The 17,014-nt window shown below is 38.3% G+C and overlaps 1 protein-coding gene across 2 annotated transcripts in view; it reads left to right on the top strand.

Moving 5' to 3' along the window:
* HECW1 (HECT, C2 and WW domain containing E3 ubiquitin protein ligase 1) overlaps positions 1 to 17,014 on the top strand; it is a 318,946-nt gene that overhangs the window by 138,367 nt on the left and 163,565 nt on the right. For both annotated transcript variants that reach the window (XM_070729542.1, XM_070729541.1), the window contains one exon: positions 3,186 to 3,336. In XM_070729542.1, coding sequence (XP_070585643.1) covers positions 3,186 to 3,336 — 151 coding nt within the window. The remainder of the gene's footprint in view (positions 1 to 3,185; positions 3,337 to 17,014) is intronic.

Here is a 17,014-nt window from a genome sequence, read left to right as displayed (position 1 = left end):
CTGAAAACTTCATCAATATCCATCATTATTTTTTCTTTGTCTTCTTCCATTGTTTCTACCAAAATATCACCTAAAATCTCTTGAAGATTCTCACCTTTATCTTCTGGAATGTTCTGAAAACGCAGATAAAATTCTGTGCGGTCTGCCTCAAGAATTAGTGCAATTCTTGTTTTTTCACTTCTGTCATCAATTCCTCTATCTTTGTATCATGGGTCTGCACCTTTTCTTCGACTGTTTGTATTTGTTGCTCATTTTTAACAATAATTTCCTTCATTCCTTTCATTTCAACGTTAACAAAATTTAAATTTTTAATCACTCGGTTCAGATTTTCTTTAACTAAATTGAATTTTTGATTAGCACCTTTTCTACTCAATTTTACTTCTTCTCTTAAAGCTTGAATTGCACTCTTAATTTCAGCGAATTCTAATTTCTCTGTGATGCTTGATGTCTGTGGAGGAGTGCTTGTAGAATGAGATGGTTTCTTTGCTGCCATTTTATAATCCAATTAGGCTGAAGTATTCCAATCAGATAATAATCCAAATGGTAGGTATACAAATCCGGTGTTGAAAACATCCGATAAAATCAAAAAATATTTTCAAAAAAATTAAAAATAATCCAAAAAATCAAATATAACTTAATGAATAGATAGAAAAATCCATTGATCGAAAAAACACAATGTAATAATCCAAAGGGCGGGTATACAAACCCGGTGTTAAAAACACCTGATAAAATCAAAAACTAGTTTTTTGAAAAAATCAAAAATAATCCAATGAATAGAAAAATCCAGTGATCGAGCCCCCCCCCCCCCAAAAAAAAAATTAACTAGTCAGACTCAACACTTAAATTGGGGTCTGATAAAAAGAGTAATATAAAAGTCAATTCTCAGGAAAAAGCTATCAGAATCTGATAAAAATAATAAGATAATAAAAAATGGAAAAAGTGAAGTATAATAAAAGGCCTAAGAAAATAAAAATAAGGATTTAAAAATTAAAAAATTAAAAATTAAATATAAAAGTTAATTAGTTTTTTAAGAAAAATAAACTTGAATTATAGATAAAATAAAATTAAGGTTCAAATCATAATCAAAAAAGTAGCTGTGTATAAAAAATTGTAGTATCTAAAATATATATACACGCAAAATATATTGATTATAGGATTATAACGTATAACCCTAAAAAGGGTCATTTAGCTGAATTATCATACAGAAGCCTCAAACCAAGAAGCAGAGTTAATGTACTTTTCGAAAGAGAAGGAAAAAAAACTGTTTATCACTTTGTAGCAATAACACACTGAATCAGCAAGCTGCACCTGGCGCTAGCAAAATGTCAAGGCCACTTTCCCATGCTGCAGTCTGTACTTTTCTTTCATCTTCTTGCCACTAGATGGCAGTATAAGAAAAGAAAAGCCTTTTAGAGCAAAAAAATCTTTCAAAGTAAAGTATTTTAAATATAAACATAAAAATATAAAGAGAAAACAATAAAAGATGTGAAAATCCAGCCCAAAACAAGCAGTAATACTTTTCTCTTTAAAATATCAGCTTCTTTAGAGTTGTAGCACTTTACAAAAACACTGTTAAAATATCGTTCTGACTCTTTAAATGCAGCATTCAGGAAAGACAGCAATACAGAAAGCTTTCCCAGCTGCTGAACCGGAAATCAAAGTTCCGGTGTTTTCATGTCTCTCCCTCACCAAAACACAGTTCCAAGTCAAATTTTAAGAAACCTTCAATATATCTCTTCTCTCCAAAGTCCAGATTTTAAAATCCCAAAACAATTCTCTCACCAGATGGCACCATGAATGTTAATAAGCCTCTCAGCTTCTGTCATTTTTGAAGCTTAAGGTAATAGATTACTTCCAGCTGACTGATGGTCAGGGCACTGGCTTCCTGCAGGATTTTGCGATATCCTGCGGTTCTCCAGATGTTCCCCTCTCTCACCTGACTCTCCAAGCCAGGACAGTCCACATTGTGGGACCCCACTCAGCCATGGTTCAACAGGCTATCCCAGAAAGTTGGGGAGTCTGTTGTGTCATTTCGGCTTAGCTCTGCTGCTCAATTCATCAAATAAGAGAAATAGAATTTTTAACAAACTTAAAACTTAAAAAACTTAAAAAAATAATCTGCCCCATATAATATAATTACAGTATTACAAATGACCTATTTGGGGCTTTATTGATTTCTTTAGATCACAGGTTACCAACCTGTGGTCCATGGACCACTGGTGGTCTGCGAGAAACTTTGGTGGTCCATGGAGAAATCTTGGCCCCTAGACCAGATATGGCCGAGAGCAATTAATCCAGTCCAGGAAGAAGAAAGGAAGAGGAAAGGAGAGGAAAGGGAGGGAGAAGAAAGAAAGGGAGAGAAGAGGAAAGGAAAGATAAGAAAAGGAAAGGAAGAAGAGGAAAGAAAAGGAGGGGAAGGGAGAGGGAGAGGGAAGGGAAAGGAAAGGAAAGGAGGGAAGGGACTGCAGCTGCAGCTCTGGAATATGGGACTGACTTTCCCAACAACATTAGCAAGCCACAGTCAAATAAGTTTCAATTATTTTGTAATAATTACACTATCTTTAATCATTTTGATACAATTAAATAACCTTTTAAGATTTTGTTATGATTAAATAAGCATTTACGATTTTGTTATGTTAAATAGGTGCATTTTATATTAATAAAATGGAAGTTCTCTGACCATTATTTTACAAATGTATTTGTCTTTTTTTTAAAAAAAATCATATTAGTGGTCTGCGGGACTTAAAATTATTACCTTGGTGGTCCCTGAGATCCAAAAGATTGGGGAACCCTGCTTTAGATTACAATAATTAAAGAGTCAGAAGGTGGGAGCACAAATACAATTTGGAAATGTAGTAAACAATCTTAAATGTTTAAGATTAATTTAACTTATTAAATTAATCATATACATGCTTTCATACATCATGCATCTCACCAAGAGGGCTTATATAATAAGATTAATACATCAGCTCGTACACTGATTGTAATGTTTTTTAATAGAAAATTTGCTTAATAGATTGATATACTTTTTCTTTTGATTTATGGAAATATGTTTGCATAATTTTATAGATTTTAGGGCAAATGTGACATGAATAGGATAGATTTCCCATATCTATATTTTGGATATTCCAATTAAAATTAATTTGTTTTTGTCTCCCACCCTAACTTTCCCCAAAAAATGTAAGACTGGGAAGCTCGGATAGACAGTCATGGAAGAGTATTTTATGTGGATCATGTAAATCGAACCACAACTTGGCAACAGCCTACAGCTGCAGCTACGCCTGATGGAATATGCAGATCTGGATCAATCCAACAAATGGAGCAACTCAATCGGCGGTAAGTTTTTGGGCCAAAATATAATAGGCAAAAAAAACCCCCAAAAAGCATATATGTTCATAATTCCATTCCTTAGTAGACAATAACTCAAAGAAGAAATACACAATATATTTACTCAGAAAGGCTGAACTTGTCTTTCTATAAAACTGAAGAGATATAATATATACTGTAATATTATGTCTGTATATTAAAAATGATTATATAAAATGTATAAAATGTTCTTTTGTTCAGTGCATCTGATCAAAGTTTAATCAATGTGTAGGCAGGCAGTTTTTATTTATTGTGTGCCAACAAAAATGCACTTGCCCAAGGTTAGTCACAGAGTGCAAAAGTAAATGTCAATGGATAAAATATACAGTAGTGTTCCAAACAAAACAAGTTCATTTCAAATGGCCCTTAACACTATTCTCATTGATTTCTTTGACTATGTCACAAAGGTGTTGGATGAAGGTGGTGCCGTGGATATTGCCTATCTGGACTTCAGCAAAGCCTTTGATACGGTTCCACATAAAGAGCTAATAGATAAATTAGTGAAGATTGGACTTACTCCCTGGATAGTTCAGTGGATTTGCAGTTGGCTGAAGCATAGATATCAGAGGGTTGTTGTTAATGACAAGTATTCTAAACAGAGCCTGGTTACAAGTGGTGTGGCACAAGGGTCTGTTCTGGGTCCTATTCTTTTTAATATCTTTGTGAGTGACATAAGGGAAGGTTTGCATATTTTCCGATGACTCTAAAGTGTGCAATAGGGTTGATATTCCTGGAGGCGTTTGGTCAAAGCAATGGAAACTGCAGTTTAATGTTTCCAAATGTAAAATAATGCACTTGGGCAAAAGGAATCCTCAATCTGAGTATTGTATTGGCAGTTCTGTGCTAGCAAAAACTTCAGAAGAGAAGGATTTAGGGGTAGTGATTTCTGACAGTCTCAAAATGGGTGAACAGTGCAGTCAGGCAGTAGGGAAAGCAAGTAGAATGCTTGGCTGCATAGCTAGAGGTATAACAAGCAGGAAGAGGGAGACAGTGATCCTGCTGTATAGAGCGCTGGTGAGACCACATTTGGAATACTGCGTTCAGTTCTGGAGACCTCATCTACAAAAAGATATTGATAAAATTGAACGGGTCCAAAGACGGGCTACAAAAATGGTGGAAGGTCTGAAGCATAAAACTTATCAGGAAAAACTTATTGAACTCAATCTGTTTAGTCTGGAGGACAGAAGGGAAAGGAGGGACATGATCGAAACATTTAAATATGTTAAAGGATTAAATAAGGTTCAGGAGGGAAGTGTTTTCAATAGGAAAGTGAACACAAGAACAAGGGGCCACAATCTGAGGTTAGTTGGGGGAAAGATTAGAAGTAATGTGAGAAAATATTATTTTACTGAAAGAGTAGTAGATGCTTGGAACAAACTTCCAGCAGACATAATCAGTAAATCCACAGTAATTGAATTTAAATATGCCTGGGATAAACATATATCCATCCTAAGATAAAATACAAGAAATAGTATAAGGGCAGACTAGATGGACCGTGAGGTCTTTTCTGCCGTCAATCTTCTATGTTTCTATGCTTCTGCAGACTGGGATCAAGACTAGATTCTAGGCAAAAATACTAAGTAACTTATAAAATTGTAAAATAATTTTTAAATTTTATGTTTAAACCAAAAAAGCAAGTGGAGCTTAGAGCTTTACCAAACATCTAAAATAATTTTAAAAATTGTTCATTGCAAAAAGTTAAACCTTTCTTTCCAATTAGGACAAATATTCAAGATTATTAAAATCCCACTGACTCAAATTAAGAAATCAATGTAAATAGATACATTTAACTTTAATTGTTTATTCTGCCTAATTAAAACAGAATAAGATATACAGTACTTAAACAGTACTGCAGGCTATTTCTGCTGATTGCCAGCTGCCTGAAATTTGCCTGTGTGAGTCTCGCAGGCTCACGATTGACTCAAACTGCTATCTTTTGAGATCAGTAAAATGAGAAGTTAGATTGTTGGGGGCAATATGCTGACTCTGTAAACTGCTGTAAACTGCCTAAACAGGGATATAAAGCCTATGTGAAGTGGTATATAAGTCTTAAGTGCTATTCTGTTTTATTATTTTACTCTCAAAAACATCACTGGTTACAGCAAACCACCTAAGTTGAAGGAGACCAGCAATTGGCAGATGACCTGAATGTGTTCTACTGCAGGTTTGAAAAGAAACCACAACCACTTATCTGCACAACCTCCATCCCATACACACCAACACAGACACACCAACAACAGCTAAATCTTCTACAACTGAACACATCCCATTGGGTTTACAATCCCTAGTGATCACAGAAAAGGAAGTGAAAGATCTATTTCACAGACAGAAGCCTGGAAAAGCACCAGGCCCAGACAAGATAACTCCTTCTTGCTTAAAATACTGTGCTGACCAATTGGCCCCATCTTCACCCAAATCTTCAACAATTGACTAGAGTTGTGCTATGTTCCTTCCTGCTTCAAACACTCGACTATCATCCCAGTGCCGAAGAAGCCCTCCATCAAGGAACTGAATGACTACAGACCAGTTGCTCTAATATCTGTAGTTATGAAAACCTTTGAAAGGCTAGTGATGTTTCACTTGAAAACCATCACAGATCCACTATTAGACCCCCTGCAATTTGCATACCGAGCAAATAGATCAATAGATGCTGCTGTAAATATGGCTCTACACTACATCCTTCAACATCTTGAATCTCCAAGGGTCGTCTTTGTAGACTTCAGTTCAGCATTCAATGCCATCATACCGGACATTCTCTTAACCAAACTCAATCAGTTAGCAATACCTGAACACACTTGTAAGTGGATCACAAGCTTCCTAACAGACAGGAAGCAGCAGGTAAAGATAGGAAAAATCATATCAGATACATGTACAATTAGCACACACTACTTCTCTTCCTTCTATACACTAATGACTGCATCTCAAATGATCCATCTGTTAAACTGCTGAAGTTTACAGATGATACAACAGTGATCGGAGTTATTCGAGACAATGATGAATCTGCATACAGATGGGAAGTTGAACAACTATCCTTGTGGTGTGACCAGAACAATCTAGAACTGAACACACTCAAAGCTGTAGAAATGATGGTAGACGTTAGGAGAAACCCTTCCACCTCTCACAATACTAGACAACACAGTATCAATAGTAGAGACCTTCAAATTTCTAGCTTCTACCATATCTCAAGACTTAAAATGGTCACCTAACATCAAAAACATCATCAAAAAAGCACAACAAAGAATGTTCTTTCTGCGCCAGTTCAGGAAGCTCCAACTGCCCAAGGAGCTGCTGATACAGTTCTACAGAGGAATAATTGAGTCTGTCATCTGCACCTCTATAACTGTCTGGTTTGGTGCTGCAACCCAACAGGACCGACACAGACTTCAGAGGACAATCAGAACTGCAGAAAAAACAATTGCTACCAACCTGCCTTCCCTTGAGGACCTGTATACTGCACGAGTCAAAAAAAGGGCAGGGAAAATATTTACTGACCCCTCACATCCTGGACACAAACTGTTTCAACTCCTACCCTCAAAACATCATTACAGAGCACTGCACACCAAGACAACTAGACACAAGAACAGTTTTTTCCTGAACGCCACCACTCTACTAAACAAATAATTCTCTCAACACTGTCAGACTTTCTACTAAATCTGCACTTCTATTCTACTAGTTTTTCTCATCATTCTTATCACCCATTTCCTCCCACGTTGACTGTATGACTGTAACTTGTTGCTTGTATCCTAAGATTTGTATTAATATTATTTCTTCATTGCTTATTTGACCCCTATAACAATCATTAAGTGTTTTACCACATGATTCTTGACAAATGTATCTTTTTCTTTTATGTACTCTGAGAGCATATGCACCAAGACAAATTCCTTGTGTGTCCAATCACACTTGGCCAATAAAATTCTATTCTATTCTTATTTGTATCCAGACTAACATTAAGTGTTGTACCTTATGATTTTGGCAAACATAACTTTTCTTTTATTTACACTAAGAATATATGCACCAAGACAAATTCTTTGTGTGTCCAATCACACTTGGCCAATAAAAATTCTATTCTATTCTATTCTATTCAAATGTTCCGTGCATTCTTTTGGAGGACAAAAATCAAATGCAGGTGGAAGGCTTTCAGATGGCATTTTTATTACTATCATAGTCTCATGGAAGTTATATGAATTCAGACATCTGTGAACCTTATAAAATTATTCTCTGTAAAAGATCTGAATAAGACTATCTGAGTCTTCAGCCTATGTCTTTCTGGTGTCCATGTTCTGATAATTATATAGATCTTTTCCAGCCAAATGTTGTGAGATTCAAAACAATAATACGTTACAACAGTAGTACAGAACTTGCAAACCTGTTGGTTAAATACTACAACACGATTGCTTATTATCATTTAGCTTATATTTTTAAATATGGTCTGTCTGAATTTTTAACTATTAAAACTAAAAAGGTACATAAACTGCTGAAACTTATTTTGATTTTTTTATTATTTGCCATCAAATCTGTGTTAATTTTTAGTGATTGCCTAGGTGTTCTCCAGAAAGAATTGTTCCCAAATTCCTCCTTCAGGTCTTCCAATATTTCACACATTGCTGCTGTAATCAAATCCGCTCACCTTGATCTAGTTATCCTTTTCTCCTTCCAACAGTTGTTGATATCTATAGCTATCTAGATTTTTACATAACGGGTCTGATTAATTGAGCATGATCATTTGTGCGTCTAAGGAGAAATCTGTGCGTCTAAGGAGAAATCTAAGGAGCGTCTAAGGAGAAATCTAAGGAGAAATTTGATTGATTTGATTACTTATTTTTTTATTCTATTGGTTATCTGTGATATTTTTAGAAATCTTCTCCAGTGCTAACATTCAAAAGTGGCAATACTTTTTCTATTCTGATTTTTTAACTGAGCCATGTTTGTTTACATAAAGAAATATGATCATGCTCAATTAATCAGACCCATTATGTAAATTAATTAGACCCATTATGTAAAAATCTAGATAGCTGTAGATATCAGCAACTGTTGGAAGGAGAAAAGGATAACTAGATCAAGGTGAGCGGATTTGCAAAAATATTTGCATTACTTATGTAGCCTTCGATATGACTTAAGCAATTTAAAATCTTTTTTCTCTCTGGGTGTAAAAATGAAATAAAATTATAGGCTAAACCTCCAGGTTTGTAGCAAAGCCTTCCTGACAATAAAGAGATAGCATGGGAGATGGCATGAGCAATACAGTACTTTAAGAAATAATGCACAGTAAATTTAATGGACTAGAACACCAATAATCATGTTTTATTATTTATTTATTATTTATTAATTTGACTTGCCACCCAATCCTGAAGGACTTAGGGCAGTTTACAATAATAATATAAATACAAATAAATACAGAAACAATAAAAAGAAGTCAAATATAATATCTAAAACTATAAAACCCGCAATAAAAAGGCCTCATTAATTAAATTTTTCCCTTTTTGCTGCCCTCATGTTGCTAAATGTAATTATAACCTTGGTCTAAGACCACTATATAGTTTCAGAATGTCTTCACTATATAAACTCATTCTTTAAAAATAAATAGGATCTCTTGTTTATGTAATATCAAACCATATAAGCTTCTGGGTGGAATATTCTTAAAAGCACTGAAATTTAAAGTGGGGCATTTTCCTTCAGTGATTGCTATGAACAAAAAAGGTTTAAAGATGTTCTGAGTAGTCCTTATAATTTTGTTGGCAAACTTCAGATTAAATAATATAATACAGTAGTAGGTTCCTGCCTGTTGTTATTTTTCTGAACATTTCAGAGAACCAGTTGCTACAAGAAATTGCTTCCCACTTTATAAGGCTAATCCTGCAAGAAACGCAGGAAGAAAAGATTCTAATGTTTCTTTATTTCTAGCATAATTCTTATCTTAATTTTAGCCTACTGCTTCAAGTGTTTTCAGAGCTGCCTCTAACAGCCTTAATGGTTCTTGGCAGCCCAGAGTTTCTGTCTATAGCTGAGCTTTTCCGGAGTCCCCACCCTTCTAGAATTTTTAAGGTACTTTTATTCCTGGGACTTGAACAGCTATTTATAGAACAGTTGGTATAGCTATAGCCAGGGGTGGGTTCCTCCCAGTTTAGACCAGATCGCCCAAACCGTTTGTGATCTGGTGATGATGTAACAATGGTGTCACGGATCCAATTCTGTTGGTGCTAGTCCATGCACGCTGCCATCGTTTTTTCAGAATTTTCAACAAATTGTTCGGTGTTTGGATGGCTTCTCCTTGTCCTCTGCTTGGGAAAAAGCCCTCCAGCCTACTCATGGGTTAATACTGACCTTTATTTCTTCACCTGAAGCCCAGCTGATCAGCTCCTCAGCTGTGTTTCAGGCTGAATCCTGCTTCTGAGCATGTACAAAAGTGAAATCGCATGAGGGGAAGAGCACAAAACATCACAATGTGAACTGTTGGCAAAGGTATGTAGAACCCACCCCTGGCTATAGCCATAGAAGAAATGGCTGAGAGGCAGATATAAGCTTGGCATTCTGTCTGATTTTTTAACTGCCTTTCTGAGGGCATGTGATTTTTTTCTTAAATCTGGGTGATTACCTTAGGATATTTTGGGTGAGTGAAACCAGCTGATATTTTTAGGTTGTGCAAATGGATCTAATGATTTCTTCTCCTGGGTGCTTTATCAGTTCACTAAACACGCAAGTCTTTTGTTTGTGGGGATTTTTCAATCATCCGGATCATGGTTGTCTCAAAGTTGCCTGTTTCAAGAGGACTTTCTTGGTTTCCTTTGGAGGACTTCCACTTTGACATCATGTTGGTGCAGGGCACCTTCTGGAGTTTCCGGGGATTTATTTCTGCTTTTCGTGGTTTTTTGGTAGCCGAAAAGGCAGTTGCCGCTTGGAGGGACATGCGATTTGAAGGGGAGTTTCTGGTGCATCTGTGGAAGGAAGGCAATCCCCCTGAGAACAAGGGAACCAGTCTGAAGGCGTGACTGCCCGACTCTGATTGAGGAAGCGAGAAAAGTGAGTCCTTCAGGATTGGGCGGCATAAAAGTCAAATAAATAAATCAGCAGTGAAAGCAAAAGACAGAATTTGTAGAAGGGAATCTCATTGAGAGAATGTTTTAACAACGATAGAAGGACTTGGAAAGAGATGCCCTATTTACTGTTTGTAGATGGGAACAATAAGAGGTTCCAGGAATTGGTGAGGCAGCCATCACAATTCTTAACAGAACAGAACAGAACAAAAAAGGCAAAAATGAAAGTGTCAGAACAGAACAGAATAATAGAGTTGGAAGGAATCTTGGAGATATTTCTAGTCCAACCCCCTGCTTAGGCAGGAAACCCTATATCACTTCAGACAAATGATTATCCATCATCTTCTTAAAAACTTCCAGTGTTGGAGCAGTCACAATTTCTGGAGGCAAGCTGTTCCATGGATTAATTGTCCTAAATGCCAGGTCAAATCTCTGTAAAGATAAGCCTACAACTACAAGTTCATACCCCAGGTTCTGGAAGTTATTCTCCACAGAAAGTACATCTTTTGGGGACAGATCATTTGTGCCAAGAAGTATAATAGTATCAACATCCCAGTCCTCACTGGCATTATTTACTATTGTAAGAATACTCCTCTTTTATCTGCTGACAGTAACAACTGGCGGACATCTGACCTCTTTGAAAACCTCCATATTCTTTCCTAAATTTACATCCTTTACAATTGAATCATCAACCAAAAGGTGGCTTCTCCTTTTGGAAACCTTGCTATTTTTGCGTAACTGATGTGTAATACATGATTCACACTTTCCCCTTTCCAAAGTAAGTTCTTCACCTTGGACCATGAGCCCCTGCTTATTTATTATTATCACAACTACCTTGACCCGTCACTTTAGTGTCCCTATTAAGCTCAGCAAGGGCACTATATCTGTTATGCTGGGACACAGCAAAAGCTTTGTGTTTCATGATTCACAGCTGTCACCCTGCCAGAACCCACGTTTGTCCATACTGCCTTTCTCCTGTAGGATCTTTATGTTAGAGGGGACTGATAGCACAGCAGCCTAATAGAGTGGAATGACTGAATTGGGCACCTAATTTCTGGGAGAACTGGTGAATGTAATCAACACAGTTACTAACATAAAAATAGAAGCAATGATGAGAATTGTGAATATAACCTAGAACTACTCTGCTATCTGTGTAGAGGACAACTTTCTGGAAGTCCAAATCAAATTCTCTTAGAATCAGACCAAATATCTGTATGGCTAATGTTGTGGCACAAAGTTCCAAAGATGGGATGGTGTGCCTATTTGTTGGCAACAGCCTTGATTTTCCCAAAACAAATCATAAATATATGTCTGTTCCTACTACAGTTCTGAGATAGGCCACAGCAGCTGTGGCTTTCTCTGATGCATCTGAAAATATGTGTAACTCACTCTGTGCTTCTGAATAGGGAAAATTAAGGTGTACCGTCGGGGCATGATAACTGTTTCTAGAATTGGCAACATCTCTTTCCAAATCTTCCATTTTTGTTCTAGACTTCCATTTTTGTTCTAGACTTGGAGACAATAGGTCATCCCATCTTTTGTAATGTCTCTCAATAAGAGTTTGCCCTGAAGAACCACTGGAGTGGCAAACCCCAATGGGTCAAATAAGCTGTTGATGGCTGAGAGTACTCCTCTCCTAGTGAATATTTTCTCTGACGATGATACCTTAAAGGCAGTGTCCCAACACAGACTTAAACTTCTCTGAATATAAGATTGTTCTGATTCAAAATCTAAGGCCCGCACATCCAGGCTCTGTCCTTTTCAGGAAATACTTGCAAATCATTGTCGCTATTGGACACGATTTTGTGCAAGCATTATGTTTACAGTTGCCAACATCCTTTGAGTCTGTTTCAGCAGACTGATGGCTTCTTGTGGTGTGGGTACAGACTTTAAACTGTCATCAACATAAAAATCTTTACAAACAAACTGACTTATTTGAGGGTCATATTGAGTCTCCAAAAATCTGGCAGTCTTTTTCAGACTATAGTTGGCAATTGCTGGCGAAGGGCTGTTGCCAAATACAGTGGTACTTCTACTTAAGAATGCCTCTACTTAAGAACTTTAGATAAGAACCGGGTGTTCAAGATTTTTTTGCCTTTTCTCAAGAACCATTTTGTACTTAAGAACCCGAGCCCAGAAAAATTTCCCAGGAAATTTGAGAATGGCACGAAGGCCCAGCCAGTTTCCTGCCATTCCCCCTTTAATCCCGGACATTTTGGGCTTTTTTGGGCTGCCAGAGGAGCCTTTCAGTGGTGCTTAAGGAGGCTTTGGCAGTCCAAAGTGAACGAAGCATTTCCCTTTCTCTGGGTGTTTGGAGAAGGAATTAACCACTTTGCTGTGGTAACTCCCTCACGCTGCCTCCAATATACCTAGCATGAGGTTGCTTCCCAGAGTGTCTGGACGCAGAAAGGCAAAAGAGGGGGCTTCGCCCCATCCGGATCAACTTGGCTTCATCCAAACCGAGGAGTCACCACAGTGAAGGAAAGGTGCCGGCTACAAAGCGAGAGAGAGAGAGAGAGAGGAGAGGGGAGCCCTTCAGCATGGGAAGGGAGAGGAAACAAGTAGCAGCAGCAGCAGCAACAACAACAACTGTCTTTCGGTCAAAGGAGTGGGAGGTTCCCCCCTCTCACCCACATGGGTTTCTCTCTCTGGTGCAGTGTATGGGAGACAACCTCGTGCTGGGTGTATGGGAGGCATGTGCTGCTCCTCACTGCCTCAGAGTCACTCTTTTTTTTTAAGCCTTAAAGTTTTGGATTTTTTTGATTCCCCTCACCTTACCTTCTTCCTTCAGCAACAACTGTCTTCCTCCTCCTCTTCTTCCTCCTCCTCCTCCCACCCAAATTCCAAGCTTTTATTTCTTTGTTAATGGATTTGCATACAATATTTGCTTTTACATTGATTCCTATGGGAAAATTGCTTCTACTTACAAACTTTTCTACATAAAAACCAGATCCCAGAACAAATTAAATTCTTAAGTAGAGGTACCACTGTACATGGACTTGCATTCTATACTCTTGGAGCTCTGTTGGGTCTCTGGGTCTTCCAACCACAAAAATCTGAGAAAGTCCCTGTAGTTCTCTTGAACCAGAAACGAATAAAACATCTGTTCTATGTCTGTAGTGAAGGCCACTGCCTCTTGCCTACAATGCAATAGAATACCAATTAGGTTGTTGAATAAGTCTGGTCCTGTCAGCAGGACTTTGATGAGAAATGTTCCTTGAAAAGAAGTACTGAAGTCAAGTATTACTCTGACTTGATTAGTTTTTTGTGGGTGGTAAACCCCCCAAAATGACAATTACCGGTATTCCTTCTGTTGTTGCATTGGAGGTGCTTTCTCTGCATGACCCCTCGCTAATGTTGTGGTTGGCTTAAGACCAGCTGTTTTGGCTGCTGATTTTGACACAGAGGAGTGGGAGCTGTCTGTTCACAGAAGACCCATCTGGCTGGAAGACGAATCAGACAGTGAACCAGGAGGAGAGGCAGGGAGGGGAATGGAGCAGGAAAGGACTGGAGAGACAGAGAGGAGAATGGCATCAGTCAGATCTCCAGCCAGAGTCTCATCTGAATCAGAAGGGGAGGAGTTAATGAACAATCCTATTCTTAATGTTCGGGTCCAGAGAATGCTGGGAAGACAAGAGCAGCTGCACAAACACAGAAACAGAAATTAGGTCACAGGTGATAAGAATTAATGATGCTAGTGCAACCTTGAAAAAGGGGAAGGTTGCAGAGGGCTGTGTGGGAGTCTATTGTTCAGTTTTGAAGAAAGTTTGCTGAATTGTGGTTTCGTGTTTGCTGTGGATTTCTGGACATTCTGACATTTAAGTTGTGAGTTATTTCTGGCTGACATAAACCTGAAAGACTTCTGCACTGACTGGAGTAATTAATTTTGACCCATTGAACTCTGAAACTAACATTGCTCTGAAACTCCGTGGTTTGCAGTTTTCTGAATATAAAGAACAATCCTGTGCTTTATTTTTACAAGCCTGCCTGTGTGTGTTTGTTTGTTTTTTTAAAAAAATATTTATATTATACAAAGATTAAAAGGCAGACATATAATATCGTACATATTATATCTTTTTACATTATAATTATTATTTGTTGAGATGTTGTACTTACATTATTGTTATTATTATTATTATTATTATTATTTTTTTAAAATTGGATTTGTATGCCGCCCCTCTCCATAGACTCGGGGCGGCTAACAACAATGATAAAAACAACATGTAACAATCCAATACTAAAACAACTAAAAAAACCCTTATAATAAAACCAAACATACACGCAAACATACCATGCATAAATTATAAGGCCTAGGGGGAAGGAATATCTCAGTTCCCCCATGCCTGACGGCAGAGGTAGGTTTTAAGGAGCTTACGAAAGGCAAGGAGTGTGGGGGCAATTCTAATCTCTGGGGGGAGCTGGTTCCAGAGGGCCGGGGCCACCACAGAGAAGGCTCTTCCCCTGGGTCCCGCCAAACGACATTGTTTAGTTGACGGGACCCAGAGAAGGCCCACTCTGTGGGACCTAACTGGTCGCTGGGATTCGTGCGGCAGAAGGCGGTCCCGGAGATAATCTGGTCCGGTGCCATGAAGGGCTTTATAGGTCATAACCAACACTTTGAATTGTGACCGGAAACAGATCGGCAACCAATGCAGACTGCGGAGTGTTGGAGTAACAAGGGCATATTTGGGGAAGCCCATGATTGCTCTCGCAGCTGCATTCTGCATGATCTGGAGTTTGCGAACACTTTTCAAAGGTAGCCCCATGTAGAGAGCATTACAGTAGTCGAGCCTCGAGGTGATGAGGGCATGAGTGACTCTGAGCAGTGACTCCCGGTCCAGATAGGGCTGCAACTGGTGCACCAGGTGAACCTGGGCAAATGCCCCCTCGCCACAGCTGAAAGATGTTTCTCTAATGTGAGCTGTGGATCGAGGAGGATGCCCAAGTTATGGACCCTCTTTGAGGGGGTCAATGACTCCCCCCCCAGGGTAATGGATGGACAGATAGAATTGTCCCTGGGAGGCAAAACCCACAGCCACTCCGTCTTATTAGGGTTGAATTTGAGTCTGTTGACACCCATCCAGACCCCAACAGCCTCCAGTCACCAGCACATCACTTCCAGTGCTTCATTGACTGAACATGGGGTGGAGATGTACAACTGGGTATCATCTACATACTGATGATACCTCACCCCATGCCCTTGGATGATCTCCCCCAGCGGTTTCATGTAGATATTAAATAGCAGACAGGAGAGGACCGACCCCTGAGGCACCCCACAAGGGAGAAGCCTAGAGGTCGACCTCTGACCCCCCACTAACACCAACTGCGACCGACCGGAGAGGTAGGAGGAGAACCACTGAAGAACAGTGCCTCCCACTCCCAACCCCTCCAGTCGGCGCAGAAGGATACCATGGTCGATGGTATCGAAAGCCACTGAGAGGTGGAGAAGCACCAGGACAGAGGATAAACCGCTGTCCCGGGCCCGCCAGAGATCATCCATCAACGCGACCAAAGCAGTTTCCGTGCTGTAGCTGGGCCTGAATCCTGACTGCTGAGGGCCTAGATAATCGCCTTCTTCCAAGGACCACTGGAACTGGAGCACCACCACCTTCTCGACAACCTTCTGCATAGAGGGAAGGTTGGAGATTGGCTGGTAGTTGTTAAGAAATATTATCTACAGAGCTGCCAGTACTTCCCCCTCCCTCCCAAATGAACTGTTAGTCACACAGTTCTTCTTTTTTAATTTCATTATACAGCCTATGGCATCAGCGGTTACCAAATGTTTGTTCTATAATTCGGTTAATCTAAAGTCAGATTAATTTGATCTTGATTTTATTTATTGGATTGATTCTGAGAACATCCGATTTATTTACCACTATTATCTTTTCTTATATCGACCCAATCGTAGAATTTCTTCCAGATTTCATAGTATTTTGATTCTTCCTTATCCTTAAGTTTTTGGGTTAATCTATCCATTTCTGCACAGTCATAATTTTGTTTTATCATTTCTCTTTCTGATGGTATTTCCTCTTTTTTCCAGTTTTGAGCTATCATGATTCTAATTGCTGTGATACTATGTTGTATTAAATAATAATAGTCTTTTTTAAGTTTCTGGTTTATTATGCCTAGAAGAAAAGTTTCTGGTTTTAATGTCAATTTAATTGTAGTCATTTCAAAGATCCATATTTTAACTTTTTTCCATATTTCTTTTATTTTGGGGCATATCCACCTTATGTGAAAAAATGTTCCATTTATATTTCTACACCTCCAAAAATTTGGTTTCAAATTTGGATACATTTTTGCTATTCTAGCTGGTGCTAGGTGCCATTTTTTGCATATTTTCTTTATATGAAACAGATTTTGTTATTTTGTAATTTTTCCACATTAATTCCCATTGCTCTAAATATATGATATGTCCTACATTTTTTGCCCAGTTTATCATGTTTCCTTTAACTATTTCTGTTTCTATTTTATAGTCAATTAAGAAACTGTATAATCTAGTTATAAAGTTTTTTTCTTGGCCTAATATCAATTTATCTAATATAGTATCCTTTTCCTGAATTCTGTTATTCTTTTTATCTTTTTGCCATTTTACCTGAATTTGTGTGTATGGCCAC

Source organism: Erythrolamprus reginae, chromosome Z (assembly GCF_031021105.1).
Source record: "Erythrolamprus reginae isolate rEryReg1 chromosome Z, rEryReg1.hap1, whole genome shotgun sequence".
In the NCBI taxonomy this organism is placed as follows: Eukaryota; Metazoa; Chordata; class Lepidosauria; order Squamata; family Dipsadidae; genus Erythrolamprus; species Erythrolamprus reginae.
The sequence above is the reverse complement of the archived record's forward strand: the minus strand, read 5'-3'. Positions and strand labels throughout refer to the sequence as shown.